This window comes from Hypomesus nipponensis, chromosome 26 (assembly GCF_054491055.1).
Source record: "Hypomesus nipponensis isolate SF chromosome 26, ASM5449105v1, whole genome shotgun sequence".
Lineage (NCBI taxonomy): Eukaryota > Metazoa > Chordata > Actinopteri > Osmeriformes > Osmeridae > Hypomesus > Hypomesus nipponensis.
In genome coordinates this window covers 2,874,523-2,893,007 of record NC_140386.1, presented here as the reverse complement: position 1 = coordinate 2,893,007, position 18,485 = coordinate 2,874,523, and the positions used below count along the sequence as shown (strand labels likewise).

The following is an 18,485-nucleotide window of genomic DNA, read 5'->3' as shown; positions in this document are numbered from 1 at the left end:
CTGCCTCCAACAAGGCTTTCAGGTGATTCCAGTTGATAACAACAATGGCCGCCAAAAAATAATTTATATTCGTAACGGCGAGCTGCAATTGGAAGCGAAATGAGGGTGAGGGTGGGGCTTGGTCAGCACACCATTTCCAGAAAGGATGTGTGTGCGTCTCGCCAAGCTCGTGCACGTGTCAGTAGGTTGACCACCTGTTCCTCTTTGCGCTGTATAGCACAGCATTTTCAATATGCGACGTGCGGAACAAGCGGTGAAAATGCTGTGCAACACAACGCAAAGTAGTCACCCTAGTGTCAAGGGTCAGGATGAGTCTGTGAGAATTTGGAGCGCGCGCACTGTGGAGCAATTCAATTGAATTCAATCATATATTGACATAACAAAGTGAAATTGTTTATGGTACTAGAGATTGATGACGTCTTGAACCCTATTAGGTTTGAAAAACAATTAGTCAAAATTATATTTGATTTATTAACAAAAAAAATATTGAGGCAATTTGGACATTTACATAAATACACTTCTTTCAGCCATTTTGTATTGCATGTCTTATTCAATCTGTTACAAATTTCAAGTTGATTGGATCTATGGTTCAGGAGGAGAAGGGTTTTGAAGGTTGTACCAAATTTGGACAGTACAGCAAAATCTATCATGGCGGGTCTTATGGGTTCTTGAGGCTTTTTTGTTCCCCATGAGAAATAAGGCATGTATACCAATTTTTAGGCATTTTGGAATAATGGGGCGCTGGGGAAATCACGTAGACTTTGGGCGTGTTTTATAGCGCCACCTATGGGAGCACATGGGCCACTAGCCGTGTGTGAGTAGTGAGGGACCTGTTGTATCATTGGGCCAAATTGTAAAAAATCGGGTACAGGACTTTTTGAGCTGTTGGGCCATTTAGCAGAGAAATATAATAATAATAGGAATACTAACAAAAACAATAGGTTTCCTCCTTCCGGAGGAACCCTAATAATAATAACACCAACAATTACAATAGGGTCCTCCTGACGGAGGAACCCTAATAAGTACACTGCTAGTATACTTTAAGTAACATTATAATAGTATCCTTTTTATACTAAGTGTACTTACAAAATAAACTTGAAGTATACTTCTTTTTTGTAAGGGTAAAGCTTGTACCAAAGACCCTTGATGAAAACGTTGTTACTATTTATTATTACAGTACAATTTGTCACTCATACATTTGCAGTTTTTGGCTAATAGCAGAGACCTGATGTAAAAACTAGAGCCTCAAGTAGATAAACAAGAAGCTACGTTCTACTGCTGACAATGCTAGCTGGTCGGTTTTGCGGCGGAATCTCAAATACATGTACTGACTGAAAAATTAATCACACGACTGAATTCTAGAGGACCTATGCTTTCAAACAAAGTATAGCAAATGCATCTGCCCTGCAGTGAAATTGTTAGAACATCTTATGTTTGTGGCTAATGTAATGCCTGCCCAGTTTATCAAACGCCAACTGTGCCAAAACGTCTAAATTGTCGTTTGTGTACAGACGTTACATTTTAACCTAAAAAGTTGACGTTTGTACATGGCCGTTTTTAACGTCTGTTCACGTTTGGACCATCTATGCTTCCATGCTATTGTGTCTGCACTAGGCTGTACGTAGTCCTACTGTGATCATGTGGGCTCTTACGTAGTTATCATTTACAGGGCTCTCAAGTGTCACGCATTGAGCGTGACAGTCACTCATTTCGGTCTTTTGTCATACCCTCCCGCCACACATTGTATTTCTCACGCAGAAAAAAAATATTTATAATTGATTTTATATGCCGCAGCACCCAAACAAAATTCCTCTGGCAGGAATCAAGCCCGTCTCTTCTGGAGTTCGAGTCGAGCCTGCCACTTATCAGACAATAAAAATAAATAAAGGGTCTATACAATAGCCAAACGGAAAATAGCACCATTGTATCTGGGTAAGATTTAATGCAACAACCAATGGAAAAAAAGCATTTTCGTGATTCTGCTACAACGTCTTCCGAAAGTTTTGTTCACATACAAAGCAAACCACTGGAGCTCGAGCATCACTTTCAGCACAGTCCTGATCTCCTGTTTTAATGTTACAACAAATTCTCTACTTGTTTGACACAAATGATGACAACTTGACTGCTGTTAGAAAATGTTTCCCAGATATTTATCATCAGTTTTTCATGAGAGTCTTAACCAACAGTTTTACAGCCTGTTCACTGACGACACCTGCTCAGAACAAGTAGTTCATAGATGTCGCCGGTGTGTATCGGTGAAACTCACTCCTCAGGTATGTAACAGGCCACCCGCATCGACAGATTACTAACTTTTCGTTGGCATAGTTGGTAGTGGTGGCGCTTGGGATGTCAGAGGTGGCAGGTCCGAACACAGTGCGGGACAAACATGGGCCCAATACCTCTGACGAAGCTTGCAATACTTCGTCTGTTACATGTAATAGGCCTAATCATAATTAAGGCCTAGTCATAATAAGAAATCGTGTGCCGCCCCCCGACAGTGCCCTCAAAACGAGCACCGCTACTACCTGGCTGCGACAAACTAAAACAAAACTGCTGCACAGCAAGCAGGGGTGCCTGCAGTTGCCTGAAGGGGGCGCCAATATGCCAATTCCCCACAAACTGAAATGATCGATAAGAGAAAACCGTGCAGAGATTTTTTTTTTTTATGCTCGTGCGCCCCCCACGTGACATGAAAAAATGCCGCCACGGGCGGCTGCCCGGTCTGCCCGTGCCTAAAACCGCCGCTGTTATTAAGTTATTGAGAGACACCAAGAAATCGTGTGGAGCTAAGCCTCCATGCGGCTGCATCCATGCTAGCATCCTAGCTCAATGCTTGCAGAAGAATAGATGGTGAGCCTTCCCAGCGAGTAACCACACTGAACAGAATCCTTTTACATCGAAGGAAAGCTTTTCTGACACAAGCATAAATCATTTTGTCCAACGAACGGTAGGACTGACAGAAACCTTCATTACTTCAAATCAGAAGTTCGTATGAACGTTTTGTGGTTGTATATACATATACAAAACTGTCAAGGCGGACTTTATACGATGATGGACAGATGACCAACAGTAACGTAATCAACCACGTCACCAAAGAGCACTTGGGTTGAATTTGTTTTCAACAAACAACATATTACATTGCTCTGATTGGTTGTAGGTATATCCCAGAGGTCGGCAACCTGCGGCTCTAGAGCCGCATGCGGCTCTTTAGCGCCGCCCTACGCGCTAAAGCTCCCTGGAGCTTTTTAAAAATATGAAAATTCTAAAAGATGGTGTTAACATTTTTATTTATTTTTTTACCTCTTAACCCGTTAATTAGTAGCGTCACGTATATGTGATCGTTCGAAAGCGGGCCCCACAGAGTACCGTCACACATATGTGATTCTGAACATTCCAACCGACTATTTTCCGATAGACAAAAACTATATGACAAACGCTATAGTATGGCTCCAAAATTTACAATTAGGAGGCTAACAAGTAACACTAGCAGGTAGTAGCATTGCTACGAGTATTATGCTAGGTTGCTAGGTAACGGAAGCTAACTAAAGCTAGCTAGCTTTCGTTTTGAAAAAATAACTCACTCTGCTGGCAGCGTCTGTAATATTTAGAACTCACTCCTCTAAAGGTTAAGGAGTAGCGTCACAGATATGTGATCGTTCGAAAGCGGGCCCCACAGAGTACAGTCACACGTGTGATTCTGAACATTCCAACCTACCATTTTCCGATAGACAAAAACTATAGGACATTTCAGCCTGACGTCACAACAACAAATGTCTTACTTCCGGGTGGATAACGTTGATCTCGGCTAGCGATAGTTAACCTGCTTAACAAGCCATTGAACCCAACAGGATTTTCCATGTCATTTAATCACAAACACATAATGATTATTATGATTTTAACGTTTCATGATTATGCTTGTGAACTGAAAAACGAGACGTTCCAGATGTGAATAACGGTAATATTGTAGCTAACGTGTATCAAACTCGTAGTGACTGAGATCGCTAGCTACTGCTGTCGCTACAATATCCAACTTATCGATTAAAGATTTTCTGGACTGCGTGAGCTTTCTAGCTATCTGTCTGGACAAAATAATTTTCCTTCGGGGGTTAATAAAGTACCTATCTATCTTATTGACTATGGAAACTATCATATTGCTTCAAATTTTACAATGAGGAGGCTAACAAGTAACACGAGCAGGAAGTAGCATTGCTACGAGTGTTATGCTAGGTAACGGAAGCTAGCTAGCTTTTTTTATGATGCTCATTATGTATTTGTAGCCCACTTACAGGGCTGCCAACTCTCACGCATTGGCCGTGAGACACATGCATTTCAACCATTTCACATGCCCTCACGCCACACCTTGTATATCCAGGGTTTTTCCTGGGTCAAAATGGGTCTTCGGTGCTCAAAAAAATTTATACATATATGTATATATATATATTCTTTGTTTTCTTTTTTTCTAATCAATGTATTTATTCCCAGATGTTTTATATCCCCCCCCCCCACACACACACATATGTTTGTTCTATTTCCCCTAAATCAATAAAGTTAAGCTACTTAAAGATACCTTACACTCATAAAGTATGTTCTAAATGGCATTGTAATTGTCACAATTACATTATATAAATGTATCATTTGTTTTGAACGTTTGTCATTATTTAGAATTTCATCTTTTGCGTTCAGTATTATTTAGTGACTATTTAGAATGAGTAAAGTGCTTTTATTTTGAAGTCTCCGCACAAGGCCTTGTGGGAAGCTTGTGCGTGGGAGAATCAACAGCAAAGAGATGTTAGCTAGAAAAACTTATATTCCCTTTTTCAGGCATACAGCGAGGTATGTTTCTAGTTTGAGTGTATTTACTTGGTATACGTTACTTACATGTCATTGTATGTTCATGTAATGTTACATCTAATGTGTCTTTATTTTCATGTACTCTGTGCTTAGTTTTCACGGTGGATTCGGTGAATAAACCTGTAGCAAGGAAACCGCTTGTGTGAATGCTTGAGGGAATAATAGGCATAAATGCTGCCAATTAATAATTGACATAATAACTTATTGTAAAAGGTCAGTAGCCTAGCCCATTGATTAAGGTAGGCCACTCTGAAGCATTTACACTGCTTGCTTCATTTGATCTTGATAGGCTAAGCATTCAGTAGCAAATATGAACAATAAACCCACTTTTCATTAATGAAAACTACTTCAGCATAATAATGCACCTAAAATACAAACCTGAGCAAGGGCAGCAATCGCTATGAATCAACAGACATGTGCAATTTAACAAACAACAATAATCACCAGTTAACTTGATTTAAATTTGCAAGAACTATAGACGTATACAATAACAGGCTTAAATGAACTTACAACATAAGTTATACGACTTACAGTTCTCAAGGACGCACACATGCAATCTCAACTGCGGTGTGAAGCGCGCGTCCGTGCAATTCTCCGACATGCACTCTAACAATCACTGCTGATAGACGGCTTAACATTTTGTACAGCCTGATTTCTGATACCGTGGCGGCAGAAATTTTGCCATAGAAGAAACACTGCACTATATATGATCATTCTAGGTTAAGAATACCAATGGAGGCTGCATTGGAAATCGTAAATCAAACTTTTGTCAGCATTTTGAGTGGATATTTCATTAGAATTTGTACAGTTGTATTCGTGCACATCGGGCTGTACCTCGCAGCGGAACGACAGTTTAGTGGCCACTGTCCATTCGCGCACCTCACAGTTGCGTATTGATCAGACAAGAAGACACGCTTAACTCGATTACTATTGATCAAAACAGAACGAGGGTTTGGCTGTAGCCTACTTGAAACATACTATTGAGAACATATTCGGTGACATGCATTGCACGCATGATTTCTAAAACTTTGTACAGCCTGGTTTCTGATACCGTGGCGACAGAAATTTTTGGCATAGAGGAAACACTGCACTATATATTGGCCGCGTTTCGCAGATTCGATCGTTCTTAAGGATTTAAGAAGGCTCTTTAGAAGGGTTCGGCAAAAAGGAGCGCTAAGATAGGGCTGTTTCCCAGACGCGTTCTTAACTGCCTTCTTAAAATCCCGCCAAAGAAGCTTCTTAAGAAGCTCTTAGTGGGAGCTGTCCACCACCGTGGTGTTGAAACTAAATCAATCGATGCCAGGAAAATCGATCACCCACCACTTTATCAGCGCATGAATCACGCACAACACTGATATATTGATATAAAAATATAAATGTGCTACACTATGACAGGTAACCACGCACGCTGTCCGAAATTATCACAAAAAATGTAATTCGTTCCCCCCAATGTTGACTCCATGGCTACGGCCTTGAGCCCTATACATGATAGTTGATATGGGTTGTGTGATGGTAGTAGTAGTGGGTTTATTGTTGGGAGTAGGGTGGTGCTGATATCAGTGCTTGGTGACTGGTGGTGACGGGGTAGGGGCTGATAGACATCAAAAGAGATTGACAAGCTCCTCTCTGGTCTGGACACCAGCCTGGTGGAGCGCTGCTCGGGATTCGCGGGGGGCGAGGTCGGGGGCTTCATCTTCCGATGATTCCCCATCTTCATCCTCAGGAGGCCGCTCGTCTGCTCCAACGCGCACTGCTTTGTTGTGCAGCATGGCTGTGACAACAATCAAGCGGCAACATTTTACAGGTGACAAGCGCAGCCCCCCCGACGAACGATGGATACATCGGAAACGACACTTCCACCGGCCGAACACCCGTTCAATGTGGGTCCTGGTGTGTGTGGGCCTCATTGAACCTCTCCTCCTGTGGTGTTGCTTGGTTGATCATCGGTGTCACAAGGTAACTCCAGAGAGGGTAGCCACTGTCCCCGAGGAAGATGCTCCTGCCGAACTCTCCTCTGCCAGCCTTCTGCCCTACAGCTGAGTTGGCCCACACAAAGCTGTCGTGTGTGCCTCCTGGCCACGATGTCCGTGATGAGGCCATCGTGGTCCACTGCCACCTGGGTGTTGATGGCAGCGTAATGTTTCCTCCCAATCCAGCATCCGGGTTGCCCTCCGGATGTGTGGTGACACTAGCGCGACGAGGCGTTGGATCTCCATACGGGGAAGCCGGTACTTGGACTGGACAGCCCGGTCCAACAGCACATTCAGTGGGGAGGAGTGCTGACGCACATAGGCATTTATATAAACTATCTGGCTTCACGCACGGCGACGCTGTTGATTAGCAGTGAGAATATGCTATATTGCAGCCATGGTGTCTCACTCACGTGGACATCAGCAACTTCTTTATATATAGACTGGCAGGTGGAGCCTCTCTTGATGAGGTTCCAGCCGAGTTCAATTACACCTGTCATTTTCCCTGATATCTGTGAAATACCACAGGGTTGTTGATGTTTTTATATCTAATGTAAACTCATGCAGATGCCGAATGTTTGTGAAAACGTAATGAGTGATAGTAATGAGGATTCATTTTATTTATGTAGCTACAGGAACACATGGGTAATTATTTTTATATCGTAATTTTTCTTCTTATGCTATAATTTTTTCTTGCGGCAGTGTTCTGCAGCTGTGGGCACACAATTATCATCACGCATGGTTTTAGTATTCCTTTGTGTCAGATATAACTTTCTCTGACGCGGCTGCAGTGAGCGTTTGTTCGCTAAGAAGGCTGTTAAGAGTGGGTCAGGCTGATCTTACATTTCCTTCTTAGTGAAAGATCTTCTTAAGCTAAGAACGACTCTGGGAAACACGTCCTTCTTTCACAGCGCTCTTAAGAGCGCTCCAAAGAAGCTCTTAGCGCTTAAGAGCTTCTTAACGAATCTGGGAAACGCGGCCATTATCATTCCAGGTTAAGAACACCAATGGAGGCAGCATTTGAAATTGTAAATCAAACTTTTGCCAGGATTTTGATTGGAAATTGTGAGAATGCTGTTAAGCATTCTCACTATTGCTTTTCAACTTCTCAGTTCTTCTGCCGTTTTTTGGCCTTTAACTAGTCCTGCATACTTTCACCGATTCCTACAATTTTTGTATCAAAACGTTCAGCTCCTTCAGGAGATGATGGCTATGACTTCTGGTATTTCTCATTTTTATACTTTTTAAAGAATTAAGGTTTTTGTGCAAATTTAAAATTTAGCTCCTTCTTGATTTTTATGATTGAGCAGCCAGCAGAGTGGCACACTCTGCTAGCTGCTCTTTTTCTGGTATTCAACTAAATTGTCAAACAAATTCCTCTGACGTTCATATAGTTTAACTTACAGAAACAAGTTATACCTAAAATGTAGGAAAACTTGTCCTCTTTCACCCAATGTAACTACTAAAGAGCTGACATTTACAGATTTTCAGCTTTGAGCCTTGAAGAGAGAGCAGCCTTTCAAATTCTCTCACTAACTTCAATGGATAGGTGGGTAAAATTGGTCAGAGAATTTCGAAAGTAGACTGTTTTTAAACTGCCGGTAGAGTCGTATTTCTGACCGCACAGACATATAAAGGACATGTCTGGTTTCGGGAGAGTCTTGGGTCTCGGAAAATATCCTTTGCGTCTAGGTTAACTTGTTTGAGGTGTGGATGCTAGCTAAATGTGTCATTCTCTGCCCAGCTCGTTAGCGAGTACAGCTGCTCCATTGCCGTGGCAACCAAACAGACACGCACCATGAAAGCAGAATTGGGTGACGTTATGGAAACGGCCAAAAGAGTTGTATTTCTGACCGCACAGACTCATAAAGGATATCAATGGTTTCGGCAGAGTCTTGGGTCTCAGAATATATCCTTATTTTTTTGTATAGGACGTACAGTTTTGCGTCTAGGTTAACTTGTTTGAGGTGTGGATGCTAGGTAAATGTTTGTTTTTCTTTTATAATCGAGCTAGCGCGATATGGCTCTCCATTCGACTTTTTGTTCAACTACAGTATCGACCAAATTGGCCAAACAAGGTATGTACATGGAGCTTAAAGAGTACTGATCTAGCTAGATCGTTTTTATTTTAGCAAGTTTCACAGAAATCTGCAAAAATCGAGGCTCAAGACAGTCATAGCTAACCGTCACGAACAGCCAAACCAGTGGCACACTCTGCTGGCTGCTCTTTTTCTGGTATTCAACTAAATTGTCAAACAAATTCCTCTGACGTTCATATAGTTTAACTTACAGAAACAAGTTATACCTTAAAATGTAGGAAAACTTGTCCTCTTTCAGCCAATGTAACTATTAAAGAGCTCACGTTTACTAATTTTCAGCTTTGAGCCTTGAAGCCAGAGCAGCCTTTCAAATTCTCTCTCTAACTTCAATGGAGAGGTGGGTAAAATTCGTCAGAGAATTCCGAAAGTAGACATGTTTTTAAACTGCCGGTAGAGTCGTATTTCTGACCGCACAGACATATAAAGGACATGTCTGGTTTCGGGAGAGTCTTGGGTCTCGGAAAATATCCGTATTTTCTGGATTGGACGTGTAGTTTTGCGTCTAGGTTAACTTGTTTGAGGTATGGATGCTAGGCAAATTTCTGTTATTCTCGACGAACCAATAAAGTTCATCATTCATCAAACCCGATTACTAGCAATTGTCGGTTTATGCCAATAATACAATTACTCCGTTTACATGTGTAATTAGTTATGATTACTCAATAAACACGTCTACATTATTCTTTTTTTTATTAATCGTTATATGCTTCACGGACGAAACTTGCACCATCATCCTTCTGCAACAAAGTGTCTCCGTGTCTTCTTGTATCGGCCCTACTGCTGTATGTTTGAATCCTACTAAGAAAGCCGAGTAAATGCACTCAATGGTAGGCTACATCTGCTACTGCTATTACTATCCCAACTATAATTTCAGCTGTTAAAACGATAATATTCTTGTTATGAATAGCTAGCCTACTTCTTCTCCTGTTTAACAGTTCAGCTTTTAGCTTCTCCCGCATTGTAGGCTATTTTTGTTAGATCATGCAGTTCAGCTTCCACACTGCCTCTTTTGTGTGGCTCACACATTTTTGAAATTCATTTCAGCTTGTGGGTATTTTCTAATTTCTGTATTTTCATCAATAAAAAAATAAATATATATAAAAAAACGTTCAGCTCCTTCAGATGTGTGCTATGTGTTTTGGTATTTCTCCCTTTTATACTTAATTTTTTTTAAAGGTTTTTGTGCATATTATTCTCCCTTTAAAAGTAATGGTAAGTCCTTTCAAATCATTAAAAAAGCTTCCTCCTCTTTCAAACTTAACTACTTCAATCCTCCTCTTTCAAACTTAACTACTTCAGCATACTTTCAGATAGACACCATTCAACCTTTAAAATGTTCACAAGACATTGAGCTTATAACTTTCTACTGGACCTCGGAGCGGAACACCAACATTTTCTCTATGCAGGAAAAACCCTGATATCTCATGCTGAAAAGGCAACGCCAACCAAGTAGTCTTGTTAACGTTGTAATCAGGGCCGGGGTGGGTAATCGGGAGAGTCCCCGGTGGGCCGCTTCACTTCTGGGCCCGTCGAGGATTTTTTGTTGTTGACATTTGTCGCGTTAGTATTATCTTCTCTTAAAGTAGGTTACACACGATAGGCTACGGATTGCTGGGCCGGGGGGCCTTACCGTAACGATATGCGTCAGCGAGGATGGATGGGAGCAGGGCCGGAGTGTATGGAAAGCCAAAAGGGTCATATGTACGCGTAATTTTAACGCGTATTTTTGATTGGACACCCGTTTAGGAAGCGCCTGCAGCTGTTTCATAAGCGGCTGCAGCCGTAAATGTGCCGGCGAAAGTTACACATGAATGTACGCGTTAGTTAAGGCTTGCAGGCCTTAAATAAACGCCTGTATATTTACACGTGCATTTGCAGGCGTTAAATAAACGCCTGTATATTTACACGTGCATTTGCAGGCCTCAAATAAACGTGTGTATATTTACACGTGAAATTGCAGGCGTTAAATAAACGTGTGTATATTTACACGTGAAATTGCAGGCGTTAAATAAACGCGTGTATATTTACACGTGCATTTGCAGGCGTTAAATAAACGCGTGTATATTTACACGTGCAATTGCAGGCGTTCAATAAACGCGTGCATATTTACACGTGCAAATGCAGGCGTTAAATAAACGCCTGAACGCCACATGCAAATCACTGCCCGCAATTTCCCTAGCTCCTCCTGTAGTTAGCTGGGCTTGTGTGATTGGATTCCTCCCTGTATTTTCAAGTACCATGGATCCTCCCCACTGTAGAAGCGGCCGATTCAAAACAAGTTTAACCCAGCACAGTCAGAAGGAAGAGAAGTTTGCAAGAAGGAACTTGTGTAAGCAGACTAAATGACTGCACTCAGCTTTTGCTGTCGAATAACCCTGGACACGAAGACCTTCAGTCCACGTTGACAAGGTAACGTTTTTTTTCCATTATTCCATTATCGTAATCTTCACCGGCTAGCTAGGCTAACAGGGGTTTAACTTGGTCACTGGCTGTGCGGATAGCTTTTGTATGTTTGTTTTTAGCAATGGATTGCTACTGTGATACTTCTTCCTTGCTAGCTAAGCTAGCCAGTAACTGACTAGTCTAGACTGTTGGATAAAGACTATTTGCGTTTCGTTTTTATCCGTGAAAGCTGCCATGTTGAGGCTGGACAGTCCATATCCAACTATCTGTCGGCTAGTTATGAATCTAGCAAAACGAGTTAGCCTTAACCCCCAACCATCTGCTATCCCCAGTACAGTAGGCTCCGGTGCTGCAAACTCTTTTGAGATTCGTCTTTTATTGTTGAAAGTCGATTAGTCAATCTAGTTTGTATTTTGAGGCAAACTCGCTGCTGAAGGCAAACAAGCTTAACCTTCAACCTGGCTGGCGTTAGCTTTTTCTTTTATCTTAAAACGAAACTTATCCTATTTCATTCAAGCCTGTGTTGTTACCGGACCACCACAGGGTACAATGCTACCACAACTTATAGCATCTAATAGTACTGGTATTTCTCCCTTTAGGCTATTGGTATTTCTCCCTTTAGGCTATTTTTAGTTGTTAGGCGATTTATTCGGGAGACTATTTGTTCACGTTCTTATTTCAGATACATATGGTCGATACATTATTACTGGTGTAGATACAACAACAAACAATCAAGCCTAACACCATTGTCTTCTTTCAGGATGGAAACAATGCAGCAAAGCCTAGAACTCTAGGGTACGCTCTTAAATGTTGCTTCAGCAGACAGCCTGATGGCTGAAGTATCCGAGTTCATTCAGGAGATTCGCACCCATGGCCGGCATGCACAACAAGGTGAGAACCATTTCAGTGGGGTTGGGTGCTCACAGCTTAGCTAGTCCTTTGAGTTGTTTCGCACATTGTTCTCTGGCAGTTGCCATTGTTAAGTATTTTTGTGTCCATTGGTGTTAAATTCCAGTGGTATTTAACAGTGCATGCCTGGAGCGTGTGCAAGTTACAGTCTCTTAAATGTTCTAAGCACATCATTGTATTATTGTTGTAGCCAGTTCCGGTTACCATGGTTACCAGGCTCCATTGACCTGGAGGGGAGCTAGAGGTGCTCCTCGTTATGCCACCACCCGAGAGCAGCTGAGGGGTCTGATGATAGATGGAAGATATTCTCCACGTGTTCCACTACACTCAAAACCACTTCTAAGGTCAGTTGTGCTTGGGGTTTCCACAATTTTGGCATGAATGGATTGTCAAGAATCAATTACTCTAGTGATGCATTGTCACTCTTTGTGTCTTGTCAGATACTTTTCATTAACCTGAAGGCAGCTGCCTCCCATCAATGTCGCAGAGGCTGCACAGAAGGTACAGTGTTGCTGCTCTGAATTCTTGATGACACATCGGTGGAAACTACAGACTGAAGGTAGATGCTTGCTCACTCACTCATTTTCTTGGTATAACTTGGTTATTGAAACTGCAGGTTGTAACATCTCAAACGCTAACAGGTAGCTCACTTGTTTATCAACTAGAGCAAGAACTGACATGGATATGTGGATAAGAATAGTTTAATGATGTTGCTGCTACTTCGGTTATTGATACAGTAGTAGCACCTTGAAATATAGATGCTTAAAAGTCCAATGTTATGTTTGTTGTGATTTCAGATGGAGGATAGTCATCCATAGTGGCATTGATGGTTACAGCTACCTTGTGTTTCTCCACGCTTCCAGCAACAAGTGCAGCATTACTGAATGCTGAGGCCAGACAGTCCGTCCAGGCTTAGAACAGGATCTGGTAGAAGCTAGATTTCTGTGATTGCCACCTTTTGAATTGGAAAACCATGGACCAGAACAAGATAATCAATATTTTCCTGCAGTAGTGAATGTATGTTACTGCTCGACATTAAATTATACAACGAGAAGAAGAAGAAGTGAATGTAGCTTGTTTCATAACAAGATGGGTTGATGGAGTGATATGGAGGGGTGATTGTCATTGTTTGTATATCTTGTATATCTTGTATATCTTGAATCTGCCCTGAGAGCTGTCCTTGTGTCTTGCCTCTCTAACATTACACATTTGTGGTTGAGGTTGAGTGACTGCAAAAGCCATAGCAAATAGAATATAACTTCACTTTTCCAGAACTTTACGGTGTCAGACACATACAAAATGTCGTATGCACACAGGCATGTGCAGTATTTACAGGTATAAGAAAGATATTCTGATCCACTGACATACGGTCAATGTTTTGAGTCATGTCCAATACAAAACAGTTCGTCCTAGCATGCCCATCCACATCAAAGGAAGCATCCTCATGCAGCCCATCCATCCACCATAGAAGTTCACCACCAGCAGCAGAAGAGAAGGAAGTGGTGGATCCCCCAAAGCCCCATCCATCACACAAACGAAGGATAACAGATTAGAGTTCAATTTATATTTCCTCAGATAACTTTGATATGTATGTATAATAGAGCATAGAATAAAATAATGAAATGAATCAGAATACGTACATTGCATAAGTATTTTGACCGGGGAGAAGACAGAACCCTGTGTGTGTTAGGAATTTAATTATCTGCAGTATGAATCAAGGATTTACTCATGTTTAGTAGTTGTATTCACAGCAGATGTGGTTACATTCTGTTAAAGGCACTATAGATATTCCACAAACACAAGCCTTTTAGTTTTTCCAGATGGGAATGTAGCAGAGCAACTGACAGTGCAAATATAATTCTCATTGCGTATTCCTTGTCTGAAAGTCCAAAATCTTATTGGTCATTTGAGGACTCCAGGAAAGAAATGACCTCTTGCAGGATGTCCATTCCAAGGGCTGTTCTGAGGCCTCCGAGTGGATTGATTTGTGCGGCAAGTACTTGCATGAGAGCATTTCCCAAAGTAAACTGGTTTGGAGGTATGGTCACTCTCTCTGGCCAGTGAACAACAGGTGTCCCTGCCGCCCCGCCCTGAGTCGCCCTGCGCTGAGCCACCCCGCCCTGAGCCGCCCCGTCCATACCTCTGGGTACAGTGCTGTCTGCCCTTTCACCTCCTGTGGGTGTGGCAGCAAAGAGGTCCTGCATTGCAGTAGTAGGTAGCCTCTGTTGTGCAAGGCAGGTTCTAACGAAGATCTGCAGAGGGGACTGGTGCCTCTCAGTCCTCAAACCATGGTGGTTCCACTGGTTGCAGAAGTCTGCCATGTCTCTATTTATTCTAGGGAGATACACATAATGCAGAGCCCAGACATGCATTTCATTGTCGATGTCCACAATCCCCTCACTCTCAAGGAAATTGAACAGATGGTAGTAGACATTGGTCAAACCACGCCACAGGTCACCCCACAGTCTCTCAATCCTCTGATTGTGTGTGCTCCTTCCCCTCAAAGCACTACCTCTACCAGACCCTCGGAAAATGTTCATGAATAAACAGACAGCGTTGTTTTCTCCTCCGTGGTCTGTTCTGACCCTGGATGGAACACCATATCTGGTCACTGCATTCATGAAGCAGTCCATTACAGTACTGCTGCGATTGTTGCTGGAAGCACGGAGAAACACAACAAGGCGACTGTAGCCATCAATGCCACCGTGGATGACTATCCTCCACCTGAAAACAGAAAATACATAACATAGGACTTAAAAGCTGTCAATAAAAGCTGTGCTTGACAAAGTGCAGCTGCACTACCAATAACAGCAGAAACATCTTAAAACAATTATTATCCACATGTCCATGTCAGTTCTTGCTTTGGTTGATAAACAAGTGAGCTACCTGATAGTGTTTGAGATGTTACAACCAATAGTTTAAAGAACAAATACAGTCAGTGAGTAACCTTACCTTATCAGTTTGTGGTTTCCATCCAGGTGCCATAAAGAATTTGGACCAGCGACACGGTAGGACCTTCTGTGCAGCCTCTGCGACATGGCTCTGAGGGCAACCGCCCTCGGGTTAACGCGAACCATACTGTCCCTCACTCTGCGTCTCTGCACCCGGATTCCCTCTGCCCTCAGTTGTGCTCGGACGGACTCCGGTCCAACTCTGTCATTCCCAGCCACAAGGTCCTTAACCTTATCGTCCAGAGCAGTGTCTGACAAGTCTGAAAAACACCCTGCCTGTGAAAGATTCAAGCGTCTGACGAGACAGAAACTGTAACAATGCCCAGATGAGACAATGCATCACTATAGTACTTGATTTCTTGATTGTTGACAATCAACTCATGTCTTCAAACTGTGGAAATCATGCATTTAAAAGATTTGCTTTTCATAGCATTTAACCCCAAGCACAACTGACCGTAGGCGCCGTTTGACTGTGGAACGGGACACATGGAGGATCTCAGCCATCTGAGAGAGGCTGAAGGCACAGGACATGAGAAACCTCAGTTGCTCTCCGGTGATGTGATAATGAGGAGCCCCCATTGCTCCAGTCCAAGTCAATGGAGCCTGGTAACCAGAACTGGCTACAACAATAATACAATGATGTGCTTAGAACATTTAAGAGACTGTAACTTGCACATGCTCCAGGCATGCACTGTTAAACACCACTGGAATTTAACACCAATGGACACAAAAAATACTGAACAATGGCAACTGCAAGAGAACAATGTGCGAAACACCTCAAAGGACTAGCTGAGCTGTAAGCACCCAACCCCACTGAAAAGGCTCTCACCTTGTTGTGCGTGCCGACCATAGGTGCGAATCTCCTCGATGAACTCGGATACTTTAGCTATCAGGCCGTCTGCTGAAGCAACATTCAAGAGCGTACCCCTTGCCCACTCTAGGCTTCGCTGCATTGTTTCCATCCTGAAATAAGACTGGTGTTAAAGTAGACAAGGCTAGATTTGTTGTTGTTGTATCCAAACCAGTAATAATTTATCGACCATGTGTATCTGAAATAAGAACGTGAACAAATAGTCTCCATAATAAATCGTCTAACAACTGAAAATAACCTAAAGGGAGAAATACCAATAGCCTAAAGGGAGAAATACCAGTAATATTAGAAGCTAAAAGTCTTTGTCGTAAAAACAAACATACAAAAGCTATCCGCACAGCCAGTGAGCAAGTTAAACCCCACGTTAGCCTAGCTAGCCGGTGAAGATTACATTCATGTCACAAATAATGATTTTGAAAAAAACTGTACCTTGTCAACGTGGACTGAAAGTCGTCGTGTCCAGCGTTATCGGATAACAAAAGCCGAGTGCAGTCATTTAGGGTCTGCTTGCAGTTTCGTAGGAAGTTCCTTCTTGCCATCTTAAACTTCTGACTCTGCTGGGCTAAACTTGTTTTGAATCGGCCGCTTCTACAGTGGGGAGGATCCATGGTACTTGAAAATACAGGGAGGAATCCAATCACACAAGCCCAGCTAACTACAGGAGGAGCTAGGGAAATTGCGGGCAGTGATTTGCATGTGGCGTTCAGGCGTTTATTTAACGCCTGCATTTGCACGTGTAAATATGCACGCGTTTATTGAACGCCTGCAATTGCACGTGTAAATATACACGCGTTTATTTAACGCCTGCAATTGCACGTGTAAATATACACGCGTTTATTTAACGCCTGCAAATGCACGTGTAAATATACACGCGTTTATTTAACGCCTGCAATTTCACGTGTAAATATACACACGTTTATTTAACGCCTGCAATTTCACGTGTAAATATACACACGTTTATTTGAGGCCTGCAAATGCACGTGTAAATATACAGGCGTTTATTTAACGCCTGCAAATGCACGTGTAAATATACAGGCGTTTATTTAAGGCCTGCAAGCCTTAACTAACGCGTACATTCATGTGTAACTTTCGCCGGCACATTTACGGCTGCAGCCGCTTATGAAACAGCTGCAGGCGCTTCCTAAACGGGTGTCCAATCAAAAATACGCGTTAAAATTACGCGTACATATGACCCTTTTGGCTTTCCATAGGAGTGATGGTATCACTGTTTATCTTACATAAAGCTCAATGAAACTATTTTGCGCTCAAATAATGGCCCAAAAAATCCGCTTGCGCGCTACACGCGCTCGCATTACGTGTGGAAGTACCTATCTTGCATCACATCAAACCCATACGTCCTTGGTTTGGGCTAAGCCCATAATTTTTACAAAGTCTGGCTCTGTGCCTGATTAACACTCGGACGGTTAGATTCAAAAAATGTATCAACATAAAAAATAATACTATCCCTCTCTGTAATCATGATACCCCCCAGAAAAGTTCACTGGAGAGGGGGGGGGGGGGGGGGGGCAGGGGACCAAATACCAAATCTCACTCCAAGGTTTTTGCAAAGGTTGGCAGCCCTGTACTTATCATTTTGATAGTAGGCTAATATAGCTAATATAGACACTTAGAGCATGTGTTGCCTTCATTATAAGGCTTATATAAGGCTTTTAATTTTTTGCGGCTCCAGACAGAATTGTTTTTTTGATCCAATATGGCTCTTTCAACATTTTGGGTTGCCGACCCCTAGACTATCCAATTGAGCGAAGAAGCATTTGTTTTACGAGTTCGGTTGAAACACGCCCCATACTCACAACCCAACGGAGAGTTATCAGACTCTGAGTATGAATGAGTATGACAACGTCAGGCTAATTCACAGTATGTTTATAATGTTTTCTTTTGATATTTGAATGTTATACTTGAAATTTGATTTTGATTGTATGCATATTATTTTCCCTATGTATGTTGGTGAAGCATATGTTGGGGTATGCTAATGCTATTATAATAACTCACTGGTTTAGCCGAGGTGTAACGTAGGAAAGTAAACTAGATGTTTAAATAGGCTCAATTCAATATAAATTTAGAACGTATTCATAAATAAAGTTAACTCAAATAGAAGGTAAATAATTATTCCTAGTTACTGTTTAAAAACTAAATTAAACAGAAGTAAAATTAGGAATTTGATAAAATAAAAATAGTAAATCATTTTGGTGTCTAAAAGAAAAAGATTGAATTTAATTCATTTGAAGATGTGTATGTAACGTGTGTTATGTTAATTATATTGTAAATGTGTCATATGGTACAAATTCTTTATTCTATCCAAACAACTCATTTCTTTACTATTCTTATATAAAGAAGCCTGTGTCACACTCATGTCCAGTAGGTGGCGATGATGCACCTATACCTTGTTTGCTAACTGCCATTAAAAGAA

General features: G+C 41.9%; 1 protein-coding gene and 1 long non-coding RNA gene across 2 annotated transcripts; one reads left to right on the top strand and one right to left on the bottom strand.

The window, feature by feature from the left end:
* The first annotated feature begins 8,117 nt into the window (after positions 1–8,117).
* On the top strand, positions 8,118–13,819 carry LOC146221010 (uncharacterized). The gene is made up of 4 exons (XR_014750728.1): positions 8,118–12,214; positions 12,423–12,576; positions 12,673–12,791; positions 13,030–13,819. It is a non-coding gene; the product is annotated as an uncharacterized LOC146221010 (long non-coding RNA).
* Positions 13,820–13,875: 56 nt separating this feature from the next.
* On the bottom strand, positions 13,876–16,238 carry LOC146221009 (uncharacterized). The gene is made up of 2 exons (XM_084692268.1): positions 15,185–16,238; positions 13,876–14,956 (listed from the first exon to the last, which is right to left on the bottom strand). The coding sequence occupies exons 1-2, from the start codon at positions 15,307–15,309 to the stop codon at positions 14,128–14,130; spliced, it is 954 nt and encodes a 317-aa protein (XP_084548394.1). The 5' UTR covers positions 15,310–16,238; the 3' UTR covers positions 13,876–14,127.
* Positions 16,239–18,485: the final 2,247 nt, after the last annotated feature.

Excerpts from the sequence above, each read along its gene's own strand:
- LOC146221009 (XM_084692268.1), bottom strand. The coding sequence starts at position 15,309 with ATGGTTCGCGTTAACCCGAGGGCGGTTGCCCTCAGAGCCATGTCGCAG. Across the intron at positions 14,957-15,184 it reads GGAAACCACAAACTGATAAG|GTGGAGGATAGTCATCCACG; the intron begins GTAAGGTTACTC and ends TTCTGTTTTCAG.